Here is a 12695-nt window from a genome sequence, read left to right on the forward strand (position 1 = left end):
TCACAACAACTCCGTGGCTGTTCTTGAATGGCCCAGCCAGAGCCCTGACTTAAACCCAATTGAGCATCTCTGGAGAGACCTGAAAATGGCTGTCCACCAACGTTTACCATCCAACCTGACAGAACTGGAGAGGATCTGCAAGGAGGAATGGCAGAGGATACCCAAATCCAGATGTGAAAAACTTGTTGCATCTTTCCCAAAACGACTCATGGCTGTATTAGATCAAAAGGGTGCTTCTATTAAATACTGAGCAAAGGGTCTGAATACTTATGACCATGTGATATTTCAGTTTTTCTTTTTTAATACATTTGCAAAAATTTCTACATTTCTGTTTTTTTCTGTCAAGATGGGGTGCTGAGTGTACATTACTGAGAAATAAAATGAACTTTTTTGATTTTTGGAAAATGGCTGCAATGAAACAAAGAGTGGAAAATTTAAAGGGGTCTGAATACTTTCCGTACCCACTGTATATAAGGTGTCACAATGGACTAAAATGAATATAAATCATGGTATTTATACAAGTTTATTCAACACTTAACCTTAAAATAGTTATTGTTTTCTGTCAGTGCAGGTATGTTGTGTATCTGTAACAATCTGTTTTATGTAATTTATTTACAAAATCACTTGCTTCACGTATATAAATGTTTGTAAATATGAGGAGGAATTTGACCAAGCCTTTGTTTCTTTTCTGACATCAACTGGAAGATTTTCACATATTTACCTGGGGTTGGAATATTCCAATAAATAAGAGGAAGGACAAATGACAGAGACATGAAAGAGCCTGAAAGTACACCCCAAACCAAGTATTCACTGGAAAAGTAAGGCATTTCATAGTATAAGTGCCTTAACGCTGATAAACTGTTCCATAGTAGGCTTATGTTTATTTTCACATGCATTTTTTCTCAAGCTGATAAGCCAGAATTATAACAACTTTATTACATTTTTCACTCAATCAACTTTATCAGATAAATGACCTTCAGCCTGCCCAAAGACTGTTGTTATCAATTGACAAATTCACAGTAAGATTTACATCAAATTGGTCAAAAATGGAGACATTTACATTCTTATAATTCACACATTTTTTAATAGGTCAAGTCCTGGGTAAAGCTGAAAGAATGCGGGGGATAAAATCTGGCTTCATTTTATCTATGAATAATGTTGTCTGCAGAGTGTTTAAAATGTCTGAACAGACAAAAATAATTACAAAGTACAAATCACGTCTTGGGAATTGTGTTCAGGGATATGTGATTTATTATGTGGATTTATATGTTAACGCCATATGGTTAACATTGAGAAACCTTGTTTTGTACCCTGGAGATGGTTAAAAACCATGAGGAAAACTAAAATGCAATGCTGACATTAAGCCAGTAGGTGTCAGTATATATACTGTAGTTTCATTTAGTCCAAAAGATCCACTCAATGACTGTTAGCTGTTTTGTTCTCTGTGAGTGGGAGTGCGACTTACATCATCTTCTGAAGGCATTCTACGAGGGAAGAAGAAGTAGGGGATGGATGCGAGAACCAGGCAGCCGGTGGCAATGAGCAGGCCCATCCACCAGGCCCCGACCCAGCGGGGATCCCCGTGTCTCAGCTCTAATTCAGCTCCTGCAGGAAACAGCAAGTCATCAGATACAGCAGTGAACCATCTTTCCTGCTTTGATCTGTCCATAAAATAATTTCAGGATGCCTTTAAAGACCTAGTCATTACCTAAACCAGTTCTATCCACGTCCACATAGATCCGCAGCATGACTGAGCCCAGCAGGTATCCAACGGCTGGCCCGAATACAGATACTGCAAACAGGATGGCTGTGAATGATAAAGGGGCAATGAGGCAGAGTTCTGAAGTTTCTGTTGAGCTGTTTTGTAATTTTCTTGGCAAACCGTGACTGTACAATTATAAAGGTTCAATGAAACTTTTTATGTGTTAAAAAACTTTATGCATTAAGGGCCCTAAAATAAAATAAAAAGAAAAGGCTGCATCTCCAAAATCAATCTGTAACTTGGTTCTACAAGGTTTCGCCTGCAAAGCACCAGTCAGTGCTGCTCAAATTGTTCACAGAAGAACAAATAAAGTTTAGTGTCAAGCTGTGACTGTGGGTTCAGTGGCTGAAAAAAAATCACGAATAGCTGCTCATTCATAAGTTTTGAAACCTGAAAAGCATATATAATAAAAGAGAGCTTTATTGCATATCAGTTTTGCTATCTGGGATGTGACTCATTTGAAGCTCATCATCTGAAAAGCACTGAGATCACACCTTAAAATATATCTAAGGTCACAAAATACTGATATTAAAAATCTTCACTCTTGTATATTAAAGTGTTTTACAACATGCAAGCCTGAAGAATGACCTGGGGTAACACCATGACCCTGAGATTGTGGTCTCTTTATCTGAACAAATAAATTTATCTCTGAACTACAGGCCACTTACCTATGTAAACAGGGGAGTTGCCAGGTTGAGCGAAATCATCTATGTAGGAAATCCCAAACGGCTGGATGGGCACCGAGCCCACACCGAAGAGCAGCTGAGCGCTGGCCATGAGCACCCACAGGGTGTTAGTGTCGGCCAGGCGCCTGGTCTCCTCGCGGCCACAAGACTCCGGGTTGCTCGAGTTGCCCTGCGGATTGCAAATGTCGTGGCGATCTGGATCACAGCAGGTGGTCGCACACGGACGTAGAGGGGGTGGGGGAAGACAGTGATAGTTAATGACAGGCAAGTGGATGCAGATGTCCAACTACTTTAATTTCCTGAAGCTTCTCCGGCCCTTCACTGACACTTTAAGGTACTTTGTCTGGGGGTAAAATTAAAGAAGAGGGGGATTGTTATTACAAATGAAATTCCATGGCGGTAACTTTAATCTCTTTAGCTTTCAGCAAGTACATAGAGATGAGTTTCATTCTGATTTATGCAAAAGTTCCGCTGGAGACAGAGCAGGGCTTTCTATATACACCATTTGCTGCAGAGTACAGAAAGTCAAACAGCAGACACTTGGTTGACACCTGCTGAGTGCTGTGGAGCCTTTGCTGGGAAGATGCCGCAGCGTTCTAGACGAACCCTGAAGTGAAGTCTCATAAATTGCATTGACATATTTGTATATTCATGAGTCCCCTGGTCTGGACTGAGTCATATTAGTTGTCACAGTGGTGCCAGTGGAGAAAGAGGAGCAGTGCAGCATTATATTTAGGTCTTTGTCTTACTGTGTAAAACAGAGTCGTATTCGTAGGGCTGGGATATGAAGTGAGGTAAGGTCAGGATCACGGCACTGACAGCCATCAGTAGTCCACCGATTCCAATCAGGCGAGGGCGGTGAACCCGATTTCCAAAGTAGCTCACGAACACTATCAACACACTGTTACTGACCTAAGAGACAGACACAGAGACATGTTTTAAAGAGGATCCAGGGGGAGCATTTTCTCTCTTTAGGACAGTTACACTTTATAAATCAATCCTTTCACACTTAGTGTTGTAGGTCTCATAATTACAAATGGACTTTCAAAACCAAATATGGAAGTGATCAGTGTTGCACTGTAATCCAAATTTAGTGGTGTCAGCAACCTAGGCACAGTTCAGAATAAATGTTTAGAAATTTAGAGGCAGAAAGAGTTTCAAAAATGTAAATGTATGTACATGTAAAAAATTAAAGCTGCATTAACTGATCTTTCGGGCACTTGGGGGCAGCGGAAACAAGCTGCAAAAGTAAAACTGACATTATCATCTTTTCAGTTGTATGGTAAAAATGTTAGCAAACATTTGCTTATTAGCAAGATTAGCATTAATTAAATGTACTGAATGTAAGTTCAGTATTAATTCTATTTGTTGCTCTGTGTTGCTCTCCACCAACTCCTAACAAGTATACCTGACTGCAGCCTGCAGCCTGCAGAACGGGGTGGTTAAAAACATAGTATAAAATTATAGAGGAAAAACGCCTGTAAGGTAGCTAGCTCACATCCAGCATCCAATCACAATCGGTGTTTAACCTTGCCCACATCTGACAGTAATATCAATCAAACCACGGAGGGATTAAACATTCAACGTTGAACCCCACCCCATTCTGCAGGTTGCAGCCAGGTACCCCTCACTCCTGAGAGAAATATCCACTTGGTGCTTGGCAGAGCAAATCAAACAGTAAAGCTGGGGGTCATAAAACCTAAACAGTTAACTGAAGGATGCTAAAAAGCTCTAATGCAAAGAGGAAATGCAGTGGGGTGATCATTATCTGTGGGTTCATCGCTAAGAAAAACCTTTTCCATTACACACAGTCATTTGATCCATCTATAATATAAACTTATCTGTTATAGAAGCTTTAAATAACCACACTAAGAGGAGATGCAAAATGCTCAGGCTTTGTTTCATTTCTGTTTTCATAACAGATCCCAATTAAATCACATGTTGTAAATCACATTATAACTCCAAGTGCAGCCAAATCCTGTGAGGACCTGAGCTGCAAAAGAATTTAGAAAGCCTTAAGGCAGCAAATGTCAACACAGTGATTTAATTACTGACTAGTGACCTGTGGTCATGCATACTTGAAACCTCAAAACAACAGGAAAACATTTATCTCGTGTAATGCATGTAAATCCCACTTGAGCACCCTCCGCAACGAGCAGGTACAGTACATTCTTTGATTATTCTTGACCCCTCCTATCTGTAATAAACTGTTCCAAAATACTTGGCTTGAACTGTGAGGAAGTGTGATTTTGATTTGTTGCTTGTTCTCCAATTCCTCCTTTGTCATCGGATCGGTCTCAGATTGTGTGAGGGTATGTTATCGTTGGCTCCTACCTCGTTGAGAGAGGAAATGGTTCCCGAGGAGTAGCTGCTGAGGCCATAGCGTTTCTCGATTGTGGTGATGGTGCTCTTGAAGTAGGCGCTGTACAGTAACTGGGAGAACTGCAGGAGGCCGTGGCACAGCACAAACAGCTAGGGCAGACAAACAGTACAGGAGGCTTAAGTCTAAATTATGTGGCTGAAAACATAATGCTGGCATATGAAAAAATAGAGATAGTCTGTCTCACTGCAGCATCTTGTTGCCAAACATACAGTTAATTAGTTGATTACATAAAAAGATATGAAAACAATTTGTGAACCAAATGTCCAGCATGCTCTGACAAAAACTTGTAACAGTGATGGCTCCACAGCTAAAATAGGTTATAGTCATAAAATGTAACTATGTCATTTGTGCCATTTTCAGCTGCAAGAAACGTTTGGCAGCACTCACATAGAGGCAAGAACAGACTTCAAAAAGTTATTCCTCCTGAGAGACCCAAATTGTTCCAAGGAGAATTCAGAGGAACCAACTTTCCAGTGTTTTTCAGCCCCGGCAGCACACTGAGAAGTTCACCTAACGGAGTGCATACTTATACATCAGAGGAGCAATATTATCTGTGCAATGAAATGCAGTGAGAAAGTGGAAAAACCAAACAGCTGCTTCACAAACACATGGCATAACTTGCAAGTACCAACACATCAGGCCTGCACTCTGCTACATTCACCCGTTTGAAAGAAACAAACCATTTGAAGGACTTAAATCCACATATTCTAGACAGCAAAAACAGATGATAGAATGAGGCGATGTGAGCAGCAATATAAACCATGTAAATCTAGTCGAATTTAAGTAGAATTCTTGCATAAAAATTCTCATTTAAGTACAAAAATATAACAAAAAAAGTAACTGTTCCTCATTATGCAGAATGGCACCTTTCAGAGTGTTAACTATTGTATATATTCAAATTTTTGGATCATTATAACTGATTTAATAACAAGTTAAAAGCATATTAATGTTGTTAACTTAAACTACTGCTAGGTATCATATTTATAATCTCATTATACGTTTTCTGTGCCAAATTGTAACCTGTAAAGTAACTAGTGCGTAACACTGTCAGACTAGTAGAATGGAGTAAACAAAGTCGTTGTTTTTACAGTCACAAGTAAGTCTCAAGTCTCAAATCCAAGTCTTAAAGCTTGTTTTGACTAGCAAGCCATTATGCAGCCTTCACAATTTTGTGTTAAACAGAGTTAGTATAGTGAATTCAAAAGTTGTATTTATTAGTTTAAAAAACACACTTTGGGAATATAGTTAGATGAGAAGATACCTCTCTCATGTGTACACTATGAAGCTACAGTCAGGAGATGGAAGAGCCACCCGCCTGCCTATGTGTCAGGAGGCGTTTACAGACACCCGTATGCCAGTACATGGGTTTATTCACACAGGGGGGCCACGAATGACGTTCAAGATACGTGTTGAGATTAGGAGTGAATTTGCTATGAAAACATTAATAAATCCAAGCTTTCAGTTTGTTTACCAGCTGTCAGGTCGGCTGAGGTAGAATAAACTATGCGTTTGACTCAGAACAGTTAATGCTCCTATTAAAGCTTGGCTTTACGGTTTGTTAGCACACACAATAGATTCTTTTTCACTGTTGCTAATATTTCATCCTCATTTTGTATCAAATGGGCTTCAATTATCTAAATGATTCGACAGGACCTATTTGCTGGCAGGCAAAGAGCTTCTTTTGTTTGTGATTTAGATCCAAACAAAGTTAGCTGTACACAACTGTTTCCTTACCACACAGCTTCAAGTCAACTTAAAATCCAATTTAGCCTTTAACGAAGTCGACTTTACATTTTTATTGCAGAAAATGTCTGACGCAAATATCACGTTTCAGAGACAAGTCGCTGGCTTTCTGACAATTTGGCTTTAACAATGGAAACACGTAATTATTTCAATAACACATAATCCATTAAAGTGCAAAATTTCACCAAAGGCCTGAGAAATGTCAAAAAATGCTTTCTTGCACCCAATCAATATTAATGATAAAATAAGGTGCGTCAGTTTTTCTTGATGAAGGAATGTTGCATACTGTTGAAGCTGGGATGAGATATTCATGGAGTATTATAAACTGAGGAGAAAAGGGGCAGCAGCAGTACAATTAGTGCTGAACTCTCCAGTATGTCAACAAAATGTCACACTGTGAAGACGCAGGATTTATTATTTATCCACTCTGTTAATACAAGTGATTCAAGCCTATTTGATGTTTGCATGAGGAAAGTGGTTGACCAGAGTTGGATTCTCCACGGGTTATGTACATGTTTATCCTTTTTGAACACGCTCAGCTCTGTCTGTCTGGGCGTTATTGTCCCAGCCTTCAACCCTGCTGCTAGGCGAAGAATTGAGGGAAGTTCATACTTGAATTCCAAATGCTTTTATCTCAGGGTCACGTGTCGTAGCTATGGTACTGGATATCCATGGATTTCCATGAGGAAATGTTTTTTCTTTTTTGCAAAAAACCCCACAAATGCTTGACCTACTTGGTCAAAAAATGAACTAAAGGAAAAGCTAAGTGTATGAAGTCTCCCAGGGTACTTAAAAAAAACTAAAGCCACAGAATCACATCCCTTCATTGTGAAACAAACACAAACAAGTTTTGCTGCACAATAGTATCATGATCAAATGAGCATTTTAGCAATAGATAATAGTTAGTAGACTTGAGAGATATGCTTGTTCACTTTCTTGCAGAGAATAACATAAGAAGATTGAAAGCACTGATGTCTGTCCACTAAATATATATATATATATATATATATATATATATATATATATATATATATTTCCTGAAGACTTGTTGTCTGGCACATAGCCCCCTGTAAAAAACATGAACTGTTGTTGGTCTATCTGTCTACGGATTGAAGAAACAAGATATAATGTATTAATTAGTGAGCTATAGAGGTGCTGGTAGATGGATTTTGTTACCTTTGGCCAGAGCTAGGCTAGCTGTTTTCCCTTGTGTCTTTGTGCTAAGCTAACCAGTGGCTGTAAGTAGCCTTATAATAATAATAATAATAATAATCCTTAATTGTAGAGCACTTTTCAAAAACAAGTTACAAAGTGCTTTAACAAGTGTAAAGAATAATACAAAAAAAAAAACAAGATAAGAGCATAAAAAATTAATATAAAATTAGTAAAATACAATAAAATAAAAGGGATAAAATAAAGTCAAATAAGATCGGGAAAGGCTCTCCTATAAAAGTATGTTTTAAGAAGGGACTTAAAAGAGTTCACTGACTCAGCCGATTTCCTCGGGCAGGCTGTTCCAGAGCCTCGGGGCCCTGACAGCAAACGCTCTGTCCCCTTTAGTTTTCAGTCGAGACTCTGGAACAGACAACAGACCTCTGCCCGAGGATCTTATACTGAACTCACTGAATATAAGTCAGGCAATCTTCTTGTGAAACTCTTAGGAAAGAAGAGAACAAGTGCATTACATGCGCATGTACGTGCTCAGGTGCACTGAGGTGTGGAGAGAAGTTAATATTTCTTGTCCCATTGTTCAGGATATAAACATCTTTTGCCACTGAGCAGAAACTTGGCTCAGATGTTGGCAGAGATATCCTTAAAGAGATTTTGATGGAGTAACCCCGGGTGCAGAGTAGGTGTAGCTCACGGAAGATAAGCTCAAAGTAGTGGAAAAAAAACAAACAAACATGCTGTACAGCATGTACTGGTGTCAGGGAACGACCAATGGATGATTTCTGCCCTTGAAACTATTGTTGAGCGTCTGGTTCTGCTGAGTGCAAAGTGATTTGGTTTCATGTCAAAAGCAACTGGGCCAGTTTGGCTACCTTGTTGTTGCAATTGCTAGACAGTAATCAAAGAGTTCTGGCATCACAGTTTGACGCAACACACTTTTAAAGATACTCCTCTGCGTCCACCTCTCACCGCTGTACTGTTGGAATGACGTACAGAAATAGCTTACTGACACATTCCCTGCTGCTTAGTCTGCTTTGACTCTGAACTACTCCCATTATCTAAATATACCGTTATATAGCTTTGAACTTCAGGTACATTCATACTGTGCAGGATGGGCGAAGGTCCACTCTCAGTCTGTAGGAGGAGCCATACTGTGTCACTGCCCTCCACCTTATCTGTATTAGTACATCTTGATTTCAACAGAGGGGTGGGGGTGGGGGCTTTAAAATGAAGACTTGCAATAACTGGAATACTACAGTCTGTGTGAGAATGCTTAAGGTAGACAGTCAGAAGATTTTTCACATAATGCTTCTCCACCTGGAAATGCAGAAGTTGCTAAAGTTGTTACTTCTTTCACTGTCCCCTCCAAACTTACAGAATATAGGTATGTTAGTCATGCCTCGTTCACACAACACAACACCAATGAAGAAGACAAGTCATTTCTCACTGAGTTGTGCTGCAAGCAACAGGGACTTTTGCCTCATTATTACTCACAGCTCTGGAACAAATAGTTTCTCTCCCATTATTGCCATACAGTGAAGTATGACTACTGCTTTTGGCAGTAAGTGGGGTTACATTTCACCCTCTAATCTGTGAGCCTTTTAATTTTGGAGCCAGAAGAGCAAGACAAGAGCAGCAACAAGTAGTTGATTAACAGAAAATGAATTAGCAACTATTTTGATAATTGATCAAGTAATTTTGCCCAACGCTCTCTGGTAAAAGGCTCTCACACGTAAAACACAGGCGGTAGTGGTTTAGTTTCGCCGTGGTTACTGGTTGTAGAATAATTTTACGCCATTGGAAATCTTCCACTATGTAAACTTGATTTATACTTATCAAGGATATAAATGGTGTCTGGTCATGTGAGGTTATTACCAGACTGCTCAGACAAAGACAAAAACAGTTTGTTGGGGAAAATGTGACAATTTGCTGCTATAATATAGATTGACTAAAATATTGATTAGCATTTTTCAGGCATTTATGTTTCACAGATCAAATCATGAAACTAATCAGCAGATGAATCAACAGTAAAAACAAATATTAGTTATAACCCCAGAAATTTCCTTTTTCATATTTTAAATGTGGCATAAAACAACATACACCACTGAGTAGAAATTGTATTGCTTTAAAATGTTTCAGGTAATTTTCTTTTTCACTCAAAAGGCAAAGATAAAACATTTTCTTCCTGACTTGTAGTGATTATAGAATGACTTCAGACACTCCAGGAAAACTATTTTCTGTTATTTTAAGCAATGTCAAGGCAACTCAAGTCTTCAATGACAGCTAAAATCTGCAGAAATCATTTTGAACTTTTTGAGGTATGAGGCACAACACTTGGAGAAGGCTACATGTTTACCTAAGGTGAAACTACGTTTCAGTCTTAGGCAACACTCCACAGGAGACTATGCTCAGGTTTTCTGAGGGAGAAATAAGCCTCTGAAATCACTTTTTATTACTACAGAAGGCCTATAATAATGTGTTTAACGTAATACAATATTCTGAAAATAAATCTAGCTCAGATGGTGATATAAACAATGAGGGAACAAGTGCTGCGGGTTAAAACAAGACATTTCATAGTAAGTCTGTAGCCGTGGCAGCAGCACTGATGCCTACCTTTATGCTGCAGAATAACGTCCTTGTTTTTTTCATGTCTTTGGAGGAATGTATATCCATTAGGCTCAGCCCGTGTCTTCGCGCGCTCCACTCAGTCCAGGGAGCAGAAAGCTGCCTCTCGAGGTTTGTGTCAGAGGTTGTCTAGGTTTTCCCCACCGGTGAGCTGGAGTGCTTTTTTATGACCGCCTGTGATGTAATTGGACTCAGCCCACAGCCCCACGCGTAAATGTTTTGAAAGTTGTGAATCGAGAACAGGCAGTCCCGCGCTGATTGGCTGAGTCACGCGCCAGCCTTAGCAACACTCACCTGCGCGCGCGTGACCCAACGTATTAATCAGGACATTACAAATGACACACACACAGGATGATTCAGGATATATTTAATCTTAATAAGAAGTGTAACCACCCTGTTAGTGAACCCCTGCTTTGTTCTCCGGCAGCTCAAACCGGCTTAATGCTTCATTAATTGCGGTATGCGGTTCTCTGAGCTGGTTCTGCCTGAAGATAATGAGTAGTGGGGCCGACTGTGACAGAAACAACTGCTAATGAATGAACTCTTGGAACTGAGGAGTGTCAGTGTAGCTATTCAGTGTTTATTATTTCCCTACAAAACATTATTTAACTATTTCGGATGAGCATTTTTTTATTAACTTTTTTTGTAATGACACAGCAAATCAGCTAATAAAAAGGCTAGGTTAAACCTGTGTTTTAATGCATGTGGATAGAAAGCAGCTTCATATATTTAATCATTCGTCTTTGTTGGCCTACTTTAAATGTATTGAGTCAAGCACCACTTCAACTTTGCAATAGGCCTTTTTTCACAGCAGACACGTCCTAGTCATGATCATCCCCTTGCCTGCCTCTCTGTTGAAACCTTTCAGAAACAGGTGAAAACTTATTTAAGCTGGACATTGTCACGCCATGTTCTATCGAAAGTAGGCTGTGCAAATGTTGTTTTCCTTGTTGCCTATGTTTTTATTGCTTGATTATTTTACGGTTTTATGTTGCTTATGTTTTATTGATTCATTATTATGTATCACTATTTTACAATGTTGTTGCCTCTTATTATATATATATATACACACATGGCTTTATTATTTTACTCTTGTAAAGCACTTTGTGACTTTGTTCAGTGAAAGGTGCTTTATTAAAAAAACTTTACTTATTAAGAAAAAGCTCAGGTGTTACTAACATTACAGCTGGCTGTGTTGTAGGCTATTCAAGTGTCCCAGTAAGCCTTGACAGGGAGCCAGCATGCACAATCCCAGGACCCTGAAACTGAAGCAGCTAAATGGAATTCAGTCATCATTCATTTTATTATTTACACCTGCACTTTTTCTACTGTGACATGTCAAAATGTCTTCCATGAAAAAGGTTGATAATAACCCCAATTTCCCAGAAAAACAATACAGGATATGACCTCAGTGTCCTCAATGGTAGCTATGGCCCGGATTGCAAGTCTGAGATCCTAATTCTACAAAATGTCAAGAGTCACAATTGCTTATTTTCACTCTAGCCCCCTCTCAAGTAAACTCAGGATGTATTAATATACATTCTGAGTTTACTTGAACAGAGTTTGTACTGTTTGTGTTTTAAAGTTAAAAATCTTAACGGTTACAGGTGCCATTAGGTTGAAGAGTGATGTGATGAATAATGGGAGTTGAGCAGGTAGGGAGTCAGGAGGCAAGTAACAGAGCTTCTGTAATTCACCGACTCACACGCTTCTTTTTAAATGTCATATGTGAAATAATCAGTTCCACCAACCAGACCCTGCTTTTGTTTCCACTCTGAATGTTTGAATGTCTGAATGTTTACCTTATTACTGCTGTTATGAGACATCCTAATGCATTGTAAATGATTATAGCAGCTCTTATAATGCACTTGGAATCTGTTACAATGTAATATATATTTAACTATACTATAATGTTAATAGGGATGTCACAAAGTGTTGCTTTTGAATGAATAACCCCTCAATATAATCCATGACCAGCTCATTGATCAAATCAATAACATGAGTTGATCTTTGATAAGACAATGTTTAGATTTAGAAGTGTGCGTTCAGGTATGGTACAATAACTTTATGATTCACCCAAGATGAGCATGAGAGGCATCCCTTTCAGAGTTATATCACTATTAAATACATGCAAGTAGACAAAATAATAGTAACACTATAATAATTACATAGAATTACTTAATTAAAGTAATAACCAGTTAATAGCAGTGGGTACATCTGGGCAATACTAGACTGAAATGTATGTAACAGGGTAATTAGGAGCAAACATTTCATTAACTATTTATTAAAACTATAGTAATATTTTGGTAAGAATACCTGACAAAAA

At 38.8% G+C, this 12695-nt stretch overlaps 1 protein-coding gene across 1 annotated transcript in view; it reads right to left on the minus strand.

The window, feature by feature from the left end:
* The window catches only part of slco2a1 (solute carrier organic anion transporter family, member 2A1), a 17968-nt gene extending 7424 nt beyond the window's left edge, over window positions 1–10544 (minus strand). The window contains exons 1-6 of the mRNA XM_046050736.1: window positions 10358–10544; window positions 4783–4920; window positions 3198–3360; window positions 2431–2643; window positions 1709–1807; window positions 1466–1605 (exon numbers count right to left, since the gene is read on the minus strand). Coding sequence (XP_045906692.1) covers window positions 1466–1605; window positions 1709–1807; window positions 2431–2643; window positions 3198–3360; window positions 4783–4920; window positions 10358–10417 — 813 coding nt within the window. The 5' untranslated portion in view covers window positions 10418–10544. The remainder of the gene's footprint in view (window positions 1–1465; window positions 1606–1708; window positions 1808–2430; window positions 2644–3197; window positions 3361–4782; window positions 4921–10357) is intronic.
* Between the last annotated feature and the right edge of the window lie 2151 nt (window positions 10545–12695).

This window comes from Micropterus dolomieu, linkage group LG05 (assembly GCF_021292245.1).
Source record: "Micropterus dolomieu isolate WLL.071019.BEF.003 ecotype Adirondacks linkage group LG05, ASM2129224v1, whole genome shotgun sequence".
NCBI classification, from domain to species: Eukaryota; Metazoa; Chordata; class Actinopteri; order Centrarchiformes; family Centrarchidae; genus Micropterus; species Micropterus dolomieu.